This window comes from Motacilla alba, chromosome 1A, assembly GCF_015832195.1.
Source record: "Motacilla alba alba isolate MOTALB_02 chromosome 1A, Motacilla_alba_V1.0_pri, whole genome shotgun sequence".
NCBI lineage: Eukaryota > Metazoa > Chordata > Aves > Passeriformes > Motacillidae > Motacilla > Motacilla alba.
In genome coordinates this window covers 2,897,514-2,913,687 of record NC_052031.1, presented here as the reverse complement: position 1 = coordinate 2,913,687, position 16,174 = coordinate 2,897,514, and the positions used below count along the sequence as shown (strand labels likewise).

At 47.7% G+C, this 16,174-nt stretch overlaps 1 protein-coding gene across 3 annotated transcripts in view; it reads right to left on the bottom strand.

Moving 5' to 3' along the window:
• Positions 1-16,174, bottom strand: part of PLXNA4 (plexin A4) — a 459,202-nt gene that overhangs the window by 75,685 nt on the left and 367,343 nt on the right. For all 3 annotated transcript variants that reach the window (XM_038153056.1, XM_038153057.1, XM_038153055.1), the window contains exons 11-12: positions 8,126-8,222; positions 3,955-4,145 (exon numbers count right to left, since the gene is read on the bottom strand). In XM_038153056.1, the coding sequence (XP_038008984.1) occupies positions 3,955-4,145; positions 8,126-8,222 (288 nt within the window). The remainder of the gene's footprint in view (positions 1-3,954; positions 4,146-8,125; positions 8,223-16,174) is intronic.

Sequence of the window (16,174 nt, the reverse complement as noted above, 5' to 3'; positions counted from 1 at the left end):
AAAGAACAATCTTTTGGGGATCACTAGGGACACTTATAAATGCTGAACAAACCTACTTCAGATACTCAGAGTATGCAAAATTCTGCACCAGACCTCATTTACTCTCTTTTAACTACTTGCAAAACATCCAGAGGTGAGTAGAAGATTTTTTTGTAGGGATTTGTGGAGCTGCAGCTGAGCTGTGCACTTTGTAGATGTGAGAGATGGAAAGGCAGCAGAGGGACACGGTGGAGAGAAATGGGAGAAAGGACAAGACAAGGACATAAAGGGTTGAGCCAGTCTCTTGAAATCCTAAATTCCCAGCCCAAAGCACATGGAGGTAATGGTCATGCATCAGAAATTCAGCTGAAAATGTCCACCTGGAAAAAAAAACAGCCAAGCCACAGCAGGGTGTTGGGTTAGGAGTGGAGGAGGCGGATGGTGACTGAGACAGCAGCAGCAGCTGCTCTGCACCAGCACCTCTTCCTGAAAGAGCTCCAGTTTCCCTCCTGGGAGAGCTGGGGCCATTGGAAGGGCAGGCAGGGAGCATGGACAGATTATTTGTGGAGCCTCTGAGTCTCAGCACGAGAGGCGCAACCATCCCAACCAAGCTAGGGGCTGCTGGAATGGTGTCTGCATCCCAGCCTGGCCCTGCACCAGACCCTCACAGGGTCTTGCTCCATCCCCCTTGTCCAGAGCCAGGTGGGAATCAGCACTGGAACTGTCTCCTGAGCATTGGAACAACACCAGAATCACAGGGCTGGCCCTTAATTATCTCCATTCTGCCCTTCCAATTCCTCACCATGCCCACTTTGCCATGCCACTGCCTGATTGAGAGGGGTTCAGACACTTCCCTCGCAGGGTGTTCCCTGATGCCTGCTCAGGATGCCATGGCTGCCATCTGCCAGGGCTGGCACAGCTCTCCCTGCAGTGAGCAAAGGGGAATTCCCTGTCTCAGGTCTGTATCCACCTGCTCCTGGCTCTGCCAGGTGGGAATCTGGGGCTGGCAGCCATGCCCTGCTGCTCCCATCCCCTTCCCAGCGCCCAGCCTGGCACCAGGGTTGGTGTAACTCCCACCCAAAGGGTGATTTTTAGAAGACCCAACTTTTAATAAAAGGAGGGAGAGCCAGGCACCTCTAGGGGATACTTAATTTTAGGATATTAACTTTAGGATATTAATTGTAGGTGTTGCGAACCAACTCCTCAGTGAGTGTGACTTATCTCTGACTCTAAAGGGAACCAGGAGGTATTTGTGGTGGTTTGCCAGGAAAGAAAAAAGAATGGTAAAGAAGAAATGGGAAAAAGGAAAGGGAAAGGGAAAGAAAAAGGGAAATAGAAAGGGAAAGAAAAAGGGAAAGAGAAAGCTGTCTAAAGCACAAGATTTCCTTGCTGTGACTCAATAAGCATCAAGAGGAAACTTCCTTGAGCAAAGCCAACACAGCACCATGGAATCCTTCCCTGGGCAATATTTAATTTTTGAAGGCCAGCTTTAAAACCCACTTATTTACTAAAAAAACCCCACTTATTTCCTTAAATCAGGAGGGCCTGGGATGCTCCCAGGGTCACAGGGAAGATTTTTTAAGCCTATTTCAGAGCTCTGCCATGGATTCAACCAAGAGGAAGGCGTTGCCAGGTTGTTTTCACAGCAGGAGAGGAGGAGCCTGTTCTATCACAGGTGAAAAACGTGGCACGAGACCTGTCAGTTTTGGAGAGGAAAATCCAGGCAGGGAAACAAAAGCTGCCAGGAAGCCTCAGCTTCCTCTGGAAGACCCAGAGCTGCATCCCAGTTTCCAGCCTCTGCTCATATCAGCTGCTGCTTGTCACTCCTAAAGGAGGTTTTTGTGGCTCAGCGAGTCTCAAAGTCCCTTAATTTCCCTGAGTGGCTCTGTAAATGCCAGAGCTGGTACAGAAATGGGGAGATCAGTGCTGCAGGGGGTGTGAGTGCCCCTACAAGTGTGAGTACACGTGTTCTTCCCTGCAGAGATCCAGCCCTGGCTCCTCTCCAGGCTCTGGATGCTCCCAGCCCACAGCTCCAGACCTACCATTAGCTGCAATATATATCCAGTCACTTGAGATTACTTCCATGCTAATGGCTCAGAAAAAGGCCTTCCAAGAGCTACTTAGGATTGCAGCAGGCAGCTGGAATATTTCATGAGTGAGTGTTGCAATGATCTGTTTGAGCTCAGAGAGTTGTTGGAGGAAATGCCAGCAGAATTTGAAGCACTCTGGAGCTGCAGGGTGGAGAATGAGGGCGTTGCTCTTCAAAATGAGGCTGGAGATGAAGGATTAGTGTTAAAGTGTGGCAGGGAAATGTGGGTGAACCTTGAGAACTTCTGCACACCCAAGTCCTTGTGTTTTGGATTTTTGCTTTAGTTGATCATCCATCAGCTGCCCCATACCAAATTCTATAATTGTTTCACATGGTCTGAGAATCTGAAAATATTTTTAAAACATTTCCCTCAGCTCCAAGTGATTTTCAAGACCTCAAAGCTGAATTTTCAGTAGAATTTAGCTGTCCTTTCTGGATGTCTGGGTTTGGTTTCACAGCTTCAGGTGGTTCAGGTGGGATCTTGGATAAATCCAAGTAAAGTAGAGACCTTCACCTTGGAAACACCAGAATGAGCCATAAACATCAGACTAAACTGAACTCCAACAGTTCAACAGACAGAGAGCTTTGAAAGCTGGTGAATGACAGGGAGATGGATCAAAACACAGGGAAAGGGGTTATTTTCAGTAACATCCAGGAAAAACAAATTCAACCCAGCCTTTGCTCTCCCCAAATGTTCAAGCATAGATATTGGTTTAGGGCTCTTCCTTAACACCCACACTTTTTGAATCTGAATCAAATACAACTGTTAAAAGCTTTTCTTGCTTTCTAGGAAAATAACCCACCTAACTATTTCTATTAAACCACCACCGTGGAGGCTGGATTTTCCTCTTTTGCATTTCCCCATGTTTTCCCTCTTTCATTTCCCTCCTGACTTTCCCATTTGTAAATCAGGCCCTGGCCACATTGAAAGGGTGCTCGTGTTGAGTAAGGCCTGGTGACTGAGGGGTGCTCAAGGCAGGAGGCAGCTGAAAGGGATGGAGCCCTCATTTTCAAGGCTCAGGTCTGTCCTGGGAAACTTGAAAACATGCCTGGCATTATGGCAAAGGCATCCTAAGTCAGCACACAAAAATCTCTTTAGATTTCAGGCCTGACTTTCCTGCTCTGCCTTGTCTCCCTTATTCTGCTCCTTGTCTTTATGGTTTTTCTATTCTCTTACTTCCTTTTTGAACTTTTCCTCCAGCTTTTCCTTTGGCCCAGTCAACATGATCAATAGGGAACTCTAAAAAACTAAAAATGGAGCCCCATCTCTCTCTCTCTACAAGGCCTTTTAAGGATAAGCTGTCCAATTAAGAAATGACACCTAAATTATTTTTTACTTTTAACCCAATAACCAACCACCCATGCCTGCAATGGGGACTTTTTTTAATCCAATCACACAAAACCACCCAAAGCCATGGAGAAGAAGGAGAAGAAGAAGGACCAGCCACTGCCCCAAAACCCCCATCTTGCTTTATAGATATCACTGTATTCTAAACCCTTAAACTCTAAGTTTTCCCCCTGTGATATCACACCCTTCTATCCAAACCCCACACCCACAATCCCAGTTCTGTCATTCCATTTTGGAAGCTTCTCCAGGGCCTCAGGTCAATGAAGTGTTTTCTTGAGGGTCAGAGCCTGGAGCACAGAAAGTCTCAAATTCTCAGCAGCAAGGGTTCCAACACCCAAAGTCATCACTGGGTTGTAGATACATGAAAATTTTGTTCCTGCCTTTGAAGCCACTGTGGCCTCACACGCCCAGAGTGCCTGAGGCTTTTCCTGACCCAGCAGAACTCAGCCCTGACCTTCCCATCACCAACCCAAGCCCAAATCAGGAAAACAAACCAAGGAAAGGGAATCCCCCAGCTTCTCGCAGATCCATGACTTACATCTGTGATCTTGGGGTTGGTGCACTTGCCCTTGGTGCTGGAGAGCTCCAGCCACTGGCTGTCCTGGGCTGGGCAGTGCTGCTTCAGCGTGCACTGGTTCTGTCCCTGGCACCAGCCACACTCGAAGTCGGGGTCGGCTTTCAGGCAGAGTCCGCAGCTGTCCCGCATGGCCCCGCACTTGTACAGGTGAACTGCAGGGACAGCAAAAACACAGGGCCTGAGGGATGCTGGCAGCTCAGGGGAGTGTGGGAGGGCAGTGGGAGAAAGAGGGGAGAGTGTTCTGGGCTGCTCGTGTCAGAGGCAGGATGGAAACTGTCCAGGAGGGTGAGTAATGGGGTGAAAAACGTGGACATCCTCCTTGAAATAAAGTTAATTCGTTAGTTCATTCTTCATCAAAGGTGTTTTTGGACAATGAGAGCAGAAAGGATGAGGCATGGGAGAGGAAGAGGTATGGGAGCAGAAGGGATGAGGTATGGGAGAGGAAGAGGTGTCACCTTGATTTTTTAAAATTTTTCTAAGCCTTCTGATGTTTACATTCTTATAACAAACTTTCTCACACACTTCATGTAAATAACTTATTGTTTTGCATTCTTTTATGGAAGAAGAGAAATTTGATGGACTGTTGGCTTGTCCAGTTTCATTGGAGAGGTGGCACTTTCACCCTCCAATCCACTGTCACCTTTGGAAATATGTAAATGCTGGAGTCAAAATTAAACTTCCCCCTTTTTTGCCTTGGAAAATACAGTGTCCTCATCTTTCTGTTTTGTGTCCTAAAGTGACAAAGAGGTATGGGAGCAGAAGGTAAGGTGAGGGACTTCAAGCACGAGGTTGGAGGAAATGATGCTTGGGCAGTGATTTGGCCTCAGTGCCTTCCTTTCTCGCAGGCTGAATGCCATAAAGTGTCACCAACAACCCGCCTCAGACTCAGCACTTCATCCTAGAAGAATTCTCTAGACCTGGCCAACTCACAGCTTAAACTTGGGTGTGAAACTCCCCAGAATTTTGTGTTAAGGTGATGCCACTCAGGTTTTCACCTTGATAGAAATCCCAAAGGGTAACAGTAAATACACGGTGGTTCATTATGAGGCTGATTCCAGGGATTCACAACCAGCCTTTACCCTTTCTTCTGCTCCAGAAATTCAGTCTGCTTCCCACTTTGAAGCAGAGTTGATTCCACTCTAATACAGACAGCAGTGATTAATGCTTAGCTCCATTTTGAGCTGTTAAGTGATTAGAAGCACTCCGAGCTTTTTCTAATAAAACCTAAAAATATTGAAGTCCTCCTACAAAATGAGATCATGCTATTTATCCTTATTTTACAGATGTAGAAACTGAGGCCTGGCTTGCACAGGGGACTGCTAGCAGAATTCTCCTCCTGGAAGATGAAGGTGACAGAATCGTGGCTCTCAGACTTTTTTATTTCCATCATTTGTGGGCATGTTGGGAGATTTTCTCTCTTTGCTTCTGTTTCACTGTGTCCATAGGTGACTAAAGTGGTTTTTATCTTTATACACAATCCCAGAGCTCAAAGGTTTTGGAAATATTTATGCTGAAAGTCTCTGTCTCTTCATACCTTCCCCCTCAAAGTCAGCAAGTATTGGCCAATGTAAGAAAAACTCAGAAACTCTTTACTTCTCCATGCTGGGTGCAAGAAAAGTACCCAAAAGTACCCCAAAAAGCCTGCAAAACATCTCTCAAACACAGTGTTTTCCAGACCTCATGGGATACACCTCTTTCCTTAGTTTTCTGTTGGATTTCCTCAAATTTGCTGAGTTGTTCTGCTTGAGATGCTACCAGTGGAGATCTCTGTAGATAATTTAGCAGGTTTGGGTCAGTTTGGCATTTCAGCCTCCCAGCCCAGCCCATGGTGATGCTGGATGTGAAGGCAGTGGCATCTTGGTCACCTCTATGTGGTATTGCTTCCATGTGGTATCTCTGAGGGCACATGCCTAAACTTTCCTCCTGACCAAAAACATGATGATAATATCCAAATTGCTCATCTGGGAAAGCCACCAGCCAGTGCTGCTTCCCAGATTTTTTCCTAGGCATTATTTGCAACATTTTGGCTTGGAATAAATCAAGAAGATGCTAGAGCTAATTCTTGAGTTCATCCCCTGGTCTGTTTTATGTTACTGGCACAAACAGTCCTAAAATATTATCATCTTGATTATGAGATTTATTTCACTCCCACATCACCTAGGATAGCTCAGTGCAGCCCAAGAAAAGGATTTACATTTTTACTGTGGATCACCTTGTGTCAGGGGTGCTCATTTTATGATAGCACAAAACTAAGCAGGACTGGGGCAAGCATCCAAATTCTGACCTCCAAGCCACACTGTTGAAGGTTCTCCCAGTCCATGGCACTCTTTGGGCCCATGGAAATCAGCAGTGTCCTGGAAACACCTTGGCACAACTTGGAGAGAAGGAGACAACTTCAGAGCAGAGGCAGGGTGGCACTTTCAGCACAGGCTGTGCCTGAGTGCTGGGGCTGGGCAGGAATCTCCAGCCTGTTGTGTTTGCTGAGTGGATTTAACCATCAAAAGCCACAGTTTTGGGGTTTTGGTGCCAGAACTCAGAAGGGGAGAAGGGCAGATGGGGTTGTGCCATGGGGAGAAGTGTTGCCTTCTGAGTTGCTCTCCAGGTTGGACATGGTGCTCATCCATCATCTCTCAGCATGAGGGCAGGTATGTGTCCTAGATTGCCAAGCAATGTGTGTTCTATTTGCCATCTGTCAGAGGTGGGGCAGTTATCTGCTGTTCATGGGGCAGTTATCTTTATCTTAATCCTCCCTCCAGGAGATCTCTGCTGTCCATGGCCACTGAGTGTCCCTGCATGGCTGATCAAATTCCATCATCCCATGGGGAGATGCTCCACCCAGGGCAGGAGCCAAGCATTCCTACCTGGATCCAATCTGAGATTCTGGGACACCAGAACAGCCTTTCCACTGGATTCCCAGAGGAACAGCTGCCTCTTCCACTGGATCTTCAGAGGAAAACTCCAGCCTTGTCCAGGATCACTGCTCCAACAGAACCACATCTGCTACTCCAGGAGGACTGCAGCCACATTTCCAATTGGACTGCTGCCAGCACCAACAGGATGTCAGGTTGTGTTCTGACTCTGTCAGTGTTGTTTTGATTTACTGCATTGTTTATTTTATTTTTATTTTCTTCCCTAATAAAGAACTGTTATTCCTGCTCCCATATCTTTGCCTGAGAGCCCCTTAATTTCAAAATTATAATAATTCAGAGGGAGGGTGTTTACAGTTTCCATTTCAAGGGAGGTTCCTGCCTTCCTCAGCAGGCACCTGTCTTTCCAAACCAAGGCAGTGTGGAACTGTGTGACAGCACCATGGGCGAACCTAGGTGGGGACAGATTGAGTGGGAGAAGGTGTGGGAAGTGTCCACGACAAGGTAAAGAGAGGTAGGGAGACATTTCTGAGAGGTGATGATGTGAGAAGAGGAGAATCTGCAGGTGTGAGCTGCAAATGCAGGACAGCCAAGGGGAGGGGTCGCCTGGGGAAGGTTCCAGGGTGGAAAGACAAAAAGGAAGAAGAAGATGTAGACAACCATCTCCAGAAACACCCAGCCTGGCTCAGGGCTGTGGTTGGATGTACAGCCCCCTCTGTGAGGGGCACATCAAACCTGTGCCATCGGTGGTGGTTAAACACAGGTGGTTTTCAGATCCTTTTTATCATCACCATCATTTTATTTTGCTCAGAATTCTCCCACTGGAGAGCTGCAGCCTTCCTGCTCCCCTTCTGCCTTCCCCTGCTCATTACTAAATTGCCTCTGAGCAGAGAGCCCACTCTCCTGGCATGTTAACTTGAAGAGCATCACTGCAGGAGAAATAAAGAGGGGGAGAAAAAGCCTGGAGAGGGAGGGGCGTGAAAAGCAGACACGAGGATGTGGGGAGAAGCGGGAGGCAGAGACGATGAAGGGAGAGGGAGAGCAACACAAGTGGGAGGGAGAGTCGCATTTCTCAGGTGGAATGAGAGAATTGGAGGGTTGGGGGGAGGCACACAAAGCACTCAGAAATTGGTAATTTGCAGAGTGCAGAGAACAAGTGTGCAGCAGCCAGCACGGGGAGACGGTGGCGGCTTTGTTAAGTGTAGGGAGCGAGGGCCCGTTGCTAAGGTTACCGCTTCCAAGGACAAGTTGAAATAACTCTTTACCTTTGTTCTGTGCTGGGTTGTCAATGTTGAAATTCCCGTTCCACACGACTGTCAGCTCCACTGGCAGGCTGTTAATCTCCATCCCTTCGTACGAGTACTAGAAGTGGGAGAGAAAAAACAAAACAAACCAAAAAAATTTAAAAAAAAACCAAAACCCAAAGCCAGACTTAGAGAGTGCCTGGAGGTGGGGAGGGGATGGGATGAGGCAAGAGGTGGTGCTGAGCATGGAGAGCAAGAGAAATGGAGCTGTCACTCACCTCCCTCATCAGCAGCACCTTCCAGAATGCCACAGGATGCTCCCAAAGCTGTGGCGCTCCAACCATGCCCCTCACAAAAACCCATCTATCCATTAGATGAACATTCATAGAATCCCAGAATAGGGATGGAAGGGAGATTAAAGATCATCCAGTGCCACCCTCAGCCATGGGCAGGGACACCTTCCACTGTCCCAGGCTGCTCCAAGCCCTGTCCAGCCTGGCCTTGGAAACTTCCAGGGATCCAGGGGCAGCCCCAAATACTCTGGACAACTTTCACAGCCAAGAAATCCTTCCTAATATCTGATCTGAACCTTTCCTCAAATTAAAGACACAAACTCTTGGCCTATCAGATGGAAAAATATTCCATGATGTAAGTGCATTTCCATGTAATGGCCCTTAACTTTAAAATCCATTTTTTGGGTGTTGAGCACAGCTTTGAAATGTATTTTTCCAAGTTGGCTGCAACTCTGAGGTGTAAATTACACATTCTGGGTCTTCCATCCAGCTGTGCTTCTGCTGGGTGTTCCATAGGTGCTGAGTGGGTAGGTGAGGTTATTTACATTAGGGATGTCTTGAAGAACCCCTGGAAGCTAAGTAAAGTCCCAAAATAAGGGAAACCCCCTGAAAAAGAGGAAAATGGAGCCACTGTGTAATTATAGACCTGTCAGCCTAACTTGGCTTCCCAGAAAGAAAGTACATCAAATTATTAAACAATCAATTTATAAGCACCTGCGAGATGATAAGGTGATAAAAATCAGCCAGCACAGATTTGTCAAGAACAAATTGTGTCAACCCAATCTAATTTCCTTTTTGACAGGCTTAATGACTTTGTGGATAAAGGGGAGGCAGCAGATGTGATTTATCCTGATTTCAGGAGAGTGTTTGCTACTATCCTACAGCAGATCCCCATAAACAAACCAGGGAAATATGACCTAAGAAAGGCCACCATAAGGTTTATGCAAAAAACATTCAACCAAAAAAAAAAAAAATCAGATAATTCCAAGCTGGGAGGATGTTTCAAAAGGAATATTGTCCTGAGTCTGGCATTACTCAGTATTTTCACTACTGACTTGGATGATTTCATGACACTGTTCTGGAGAGGGTGTAAGAACCTCCAACAGCAGGGTCAAGAATTCAAAACAAACTTGACAAATTGTAGAACTGGGCCAAAATCAACCAAATGAAATTCAGTGCTGGCAAATGGGGACTATTTTTTTCAGTAGGAGGAATTGATGCAAACAGCTTTGCAATTGGAGTGGCTGGGCAGTGCTGCAGGAGAGGGTCTGGGGACTGCTGGAGATCATGAACAGACTGTAAATCAACAACGCCATATTGCTGCCAAAACCCAAACAATTCTCCTTTGGGGACGGAGCAGATAGTTTGTTACATGTGTAAACCCAGGAGGCAATCACTTTTCCCTACTTGGATCCAGAAAAGCTTCAGCTGGAGCAAGGAGTATCCAGTCTCCAGCAAATACGTCTTAAAAAGCTGCAAAAAAACTTCTGAGAGAGTTGGACAGATTTAAACAAACACTTGTTGGGGGCAGTCAAGTCACACAGAGGTGACCCTAAGGAAGGAAATGGAAGCTGCTCTCTGGAGGCCCTCTCCACGTGGTGCTGAGAGCTTTTTTCCACCTAGAATTTGATTTATCTCAGGCCAGTTCACCCAGGGTTCACCCTGCTGCCCGTCAGGTCCCACTGCCCACTTCCATCAGCAGCTCCCACCCAACACCTCACCAAAAGTCCAAAGCCTCATTGTGGGACAGGAGATGGTTGACGAAAGGACAGAAGGGAGCAAGAAAGAAGGGGAGAAACATTTTGTGTCTGCTACTATTGCTGAGCACAGCGCACAGTAGGATTTACCCTCCTAAGAGCAGGGATCTCCCACTGCACTGGGATCTACAGAGGGACAAAGTTCCACTTTGAAAGGAAAATATTTTCCCCACTACAAGGTTAGATATAACTCAGCAAGCTGGTTTGGCTGGGCCAAAGAAGTCACTAAAGAGTTCCCCATCCCTTAAACTCCTGTTGTGGTTATCCACAGAGCTCTGAGCTTTGCAGGTAGGATTTCCTGGATCCATTAATTGCTGTATAATTGGGGAGTAAATGGTAACTGGTGATTTCTGTCCATTACAGCAGAGTGGGAGCTGCTTGCACAGTAATTCCTCTTTGCACAGACTAAACACAATTAGCCATTAATCTGCAAAACGCTGTGATTATGATCCAGTTGTAGGGAATTGATGGGTATTTGTGGTTTCCATGGAGGTAAGGAGCAGCCCAGGTGAGCCAGGTTTTGCAGTAGACACGCCAGTCTCGTTCAGAATTTGCATTTCTGTGACACTTTTGGGTGTCACTGCCAGCAAGATCCAAGATGATGCAGAGCTGTCTGGACTCACACCACTAGCTGTGAGGATGCAAGGATGGGGAGACAGGAATGGGAAGGAGAGTGCCTGAAGAGTGATGAATAATTAAACTTCTGCCACTCAGGAACATCTGCTTTGCACAGCACTTTGAAAACGCTGATTGGGAATGGAAAATGGGATATATACAGAATAACTGGTCATCCTGAAGTCAGAGGATGAGTCTTAGAAAGGGCCTCACCAGAGCCTTGTGTGTGTTTTGGAAGCAGAGCCTAGGCAGGGCTTCCAAGGGACAGGCAGCTAGAATCTCCTGGAGCCTTTCTTCCCATGGAAGATCCCAGCAGCAGGAGCTCAGCTGGGATTTCAGATCTCATCTGTCTGCAGCACCAGGGGCAACCACATATTAGACTTTTTAACCCAGCAGGCTTGATCCAGGCCTGGAAAGGGATGTGAGGGGATAAATCCCATGGAAGAGCTCTGAGGATGAAGCCAGCTGGGATGAGGATGCTCACAGTGGCCCTGCCCGACCCCATCCGATGCTGCATGGGCTGCACGGCAGCGAAGCAGAGCAATTTGCAAAGGGACCACGAGGAAATGCTCCGTCCTCCTCAGACCACAGGAGCTGCTCACTCATTGTGACCCCCTCTTCAAAGCCCACTGAACTCAACAGGAGTCTTTGAAAAGGACTTGCTCAGCCGTGACAATAAGATGGAAATGTGTTTCAGGGGAGAAAAAAGGGCTGGAGCATCGATCTCCAGGAGAGCAGAGCTTCCCGGACACTCCTGAGAAGTGCTCGTACCATCAGGGCTTGTCTCTCCACTTTTCCTGGCCCAACTGCCTCCAACACAGGCAAAGCATCCCAGAAGATGCAAATCTGACCCCTAAGTCTGACCAATCTGGATTCTAATCACAATGATTTCATCAAAGCAGAAAACTATGGGCAATTTGGGGACCTGACTGAGAAGGAAAGGCTGTGCTGCCTGGAACACAGACTGGCTCTCCTCAGGAAATGCCAAAAATCTACTAGAAGGAGCTGTTGCACTTCACAGGAGCAATGTTTAGAACTTACAAGTATCCTTTTTTTGCCTTTTAAACTCTCCAGTAGCATCAGATACTCCTGCAGTTGGTGCAAATCCATATCCATGCCTTGGACCACTTGCAGCATCCTGCCCTTTGGTAATTTGGCTTGAGCACACTCAGGATGATAAATCCAGAGAGGTTTCACGGTACATCCCCCCTTGGACCTCAAACACGTCCAATAGTGGGGAAACTTCTGCAGAATTTTAGCAGAATTTTAGTGTTGTTTTCTCTGACACCGCTTTTGTGATTGGAGCTCAAATCCAGGGATTGATTCCTGTTCCTGGCTCTGCCATCAACCCCTTGCATGACCCTGTGGAAACCATTTAATTTTCCTTGCATCAGTTTTCCAGGCATAAAAAGGCAGAAAACTTCTTGCTCACTGTCATTTTGTTTCCTTGGATCCTTTTTGCTTCCCAGAGTTGGGACTGAATTTTTATACCTGGGTATCACCCACAAACAGAGTCCACGTGATTACTGGGTTTCTCTTTCATTTAAATGTAGATAAATAATAATTAGAAAAGTGGATGGACAAGGGTGACATTCCCAGTGGGAGGTTTGGAACTAGATGATCTTGAAGATCCCTTCCAACCCAAACCACCCCCTGATTCTACAACTCACAGCCCTGTGCTTGTCTTTTGGCCACCCACAACTGTGTTTTCCCATGATTTCTGTGAATAGCTCCTCATTTTTTTCTCAGCTCTGCTTTTTATTGGATTTTTTTTTTTTATCACTCCCTTCACTGTGAGCCACACCACGGAGTCAAATGCCACTGAGATCTCTTGCTGGAGTGCAATGATGTGACAAATAGAAGTGACTTGCTCTCCTGTCCCTGAGCCACACAGCACTTTCAGCTGCACCACCTCGGGTCTCACAGCACGCAGAGCTGTGAAGGATTCAGGACAAAATCATCAGCAGGGATTTTGCTGGGGGGAACCAGGGTGTGCCAAGGCCAGGGGTGGGCAGGAACCAAGCCAGGATGTGGGATCAGCCACTGGAGCAGGTAATGGCACTGATCATGGCATGCTCAGGTGGGTCAGCCCTCCCCACCTCCCTCTTCCTCGTGCCAAGGGCTGATCATTTTGGGCTGATTGCAAGCGCTGGGGCTCCCATTGCTTCCCACTGGGAAGATTGCACTCTGCCCTGATACATCCAGCAATTTCAGCCCTTCCTGCTGACATTTTTACTTCCTTATTTCTATGTCTCCTTAGCTCCCCTGCTTTTCATCCCCTCCCATCCCTCCATGTCCAGGCTGTTGGCAGAGCTATCACAAGTGCAATAAGGGATGGCAGGAAGGGTCCCTCTGAGTGATAATTGTGTGCCTTGGGTGGTGTGACAGAGGACAAAGCCCAGAGCTGAGAGTCTCAAACCACTTGACAAGAACAATAATTGTCCCGAATGGTGCTGCCTGCCGAGACTTATTGCTGTTATCAAATGAAATATCTCTGGGAAAGACAGGGAGAGAGGCAGATCTGGCTTCTGACTGGGCTGAGCACCCAGGGATCATCAGTGCTGGATGTGGCATTACTGACAGACAGACTGCTCACACCTGGCTGTCCTTAGAGCATCTTTAACTGAAGTTGGAGCCACTCAGAAAAAGTACTTAAGCTGGCTCTGATCCCTGGTGTAAATCTTGAGGGATCAGGAAATGCAGAGCAGAAGTTAAGGCTCTTTCCCTGATTCTATCCCGTGTGAAAGTAGGAAAAATCCTGAGTTCTGCAGAAGTTTTTCTGCGAGAGGGAAATCTGAGCTCCTGGGTGCCTCGTGTGAGATGGGAGGGGGCAGATCTTGGGGCTCCTGCTGGAAAACAAGGCAGGACTGATTGTCTAGCATGCAGCACCAACAGGAGGATCTGCTGGCAGGACAGCATCCCTTCAGGGACACACCATCACAGCACATCCTCCCACCCTCCCCTGGACCTCCTCCAAGCCTGCAATGCAGGTGCTACTTTCAGTGCCTCCTCCAGCAGCTCTGCTGAGTAAAAAAGCTCTGTCAGAGGGGGTTGGTTCGATTTGCAAACAGGCTCAGACAGCTCTTTCCAAAGCCAGGTGACCCCCGGAGCAGAGGCTCATTGTGTTGCAGTGGCTCCTGCCTGAATGCTAATTCTGGCAGGGAAGGAAATAATCATGATGGAGACAGATCTCCAGCACTCCTTGCCTATTGTCTGTGTCCTCTGCCACCTGCTCAAACAGCCAGGGCTTCTCTGCTGCCTTTTTGTATCTCTCTGAATGCTGCTTTCTTTTGTCTGTCTCTCCCTTCCACATCTCTTTCTCTCAGTGTCTGGCAAATTCCAAGCAACAATGAAATAACATTTCTCAGGGGGAAAAAAAAAGAAAGAAGAAAGACCTCAAATCAGAGTCAAAGCTCCTTCAAAAGGAAGGGGAAGAAAAGGGGTGGAAAGGAAAGACAAGAGAAGGAAAGGGGAGGAAAGACAAGGGAAGCAGAAGGGTGGAAAAAGGAGGAAAGAGAGGGAGAGGGAAAGGGGCGGGCAGAGGGAGAGAAGAGGCAGAAACAGGATAGAAAAGAGTAGATTTTGTTCCCAAATGAGCCTCTCTCCCTGGAGAAGAAAGAGGTCCACCTGGGCCATCACCAAACACAGGACAAGCATCCTGCAGGCAGCACTCAGCAGTGAGGTCATGGAGTGCCTTGGCACCAGCCTGAGGCTCAGCCCTGCCGCCCTCTGCAGCTCTGGCAGAGCCTTGAGTGTTCTGGCTCAGGAAAACAGACATTAAAGTCAAAATGGTGCAGTCACAGCGCTCGGGCATCCTGTGAGCAAATCCATCTGGGGACCCATCAAACCCCACTTCTCGGGTCCCAGGCACTGGCAATTTCTTGGAGCATGCAGGTAGTGTGGGAATAATCACCATTACCTGTCAAAAGCAGTCTTTTATTGGATTCTGCAAAGTGGGATGCTGAGGCTGGCTGAAGTTACTTTCCTGCTCAGCCCAACTATGCTTAAATAATCCTTAAATGAGATAATTCATTGGAATGCCTACGTGTGCCAGAGAATTCCTGGCTCTAAAGGCTCATTAAAGGTCTATCTTGCCTGCTAAGACTCTTTGGACAGATATAATCTCTGCCCACGACCACACAATTTCCCCTTAGCTTCCACCATTTTAAAATAGCACTCTAAAGAAAATGTGCATACCCCCTTAACTTCCCAGTCTGTCCATTTCTAACCTGAAACCTGAATGCTCACAGGCCATTAACCAGTAATGAAAATCAGGGAGAGATGGGAGGGAGGGAGGGAGACAAAGGAACAAATAAAAGAGCATCGGTTGGGAAGTTGCTTGTTTGCAACAGATGTAAAATGTGTGAACTGCCTGCAGTCTTCAGCCCTGCTTAATGCAGCAGAATATGTTGTGACAAGCACTGCCCAGCGTGGAGTGGCTAAAGCCTGTAATTAGCTCTTTGACTAATAAATCATCTCACAGCAGCAGCAATGGAGATGGCTCAATGCATATCCTGGAGACGTGGATCTCATGGGGAAACCTCTGGACAAGCAGAGGCCTCCAGAGCTCGTGGGCACAGCTCCTGGCTGCTGGCAGCTGGCTGGGTCTGTCCCCAAAAAGGGACATCGCTGTGGTGACAGCACTGTCGTGACTCACACAGGTTCCTGGCAAGGAGAATCACAGGTCCTGCACTTCAGGTGGGGAACTGGAGGTAGGCAGAGACAGAGAGATTGCTCAAAGGGCATGTGAGGGCTGGAGGAAGGTTTGACTCAGCCCAATCCCATCCATCCCTGGATGAGATTTAGTGCATCCTGGTGCAGTGCAAGGTGTCCCTGCCCACACAGGGGGTTGGAACTGGATGATCTTCAAGGTCCCTTTCAACCCAACTCGTTCTGGGATTCTGTCTTACCCTTTTTCTGATCCATTACATGCTGGCACGTGTCAGACTGTTTATATGGGGTTTTATCATCAAACTCCCCCAGAATAACCTTCACTCTCTCGTTGACATCAACACCTGTCCCACTGGAAGCCCTTTTTGTGGTGCTGTGGGGATATGAGCAGCTTAAGCTGATATTTCTGCCTCTGGGTCACAGCTGAGATGCTCCAGCCCAGCCTGAGGATGGGATCCAAGGGCAGAAGCAACAACTGAGTGGTGGCCCCAGCCAGCCCAAGGGAAAAAAAAAAGGGCAGTCTCAAGCTACCAGCCAACCTTTTCCTGCCTGTGTTTGGAACCACAGAATCATGAAAGCTGGAAAAGGCGTCCAAGATCATCAAATCCAACCTCTGACTGAACACCCCTGTGCCCATTAGACCCTATTGTGAAGCCTACACCTCGTTGGAACTCTTCCAGGAATGGTGACTCCACCACTGCCCTCATCCTATTTTAATGTTTAACTACTCATCC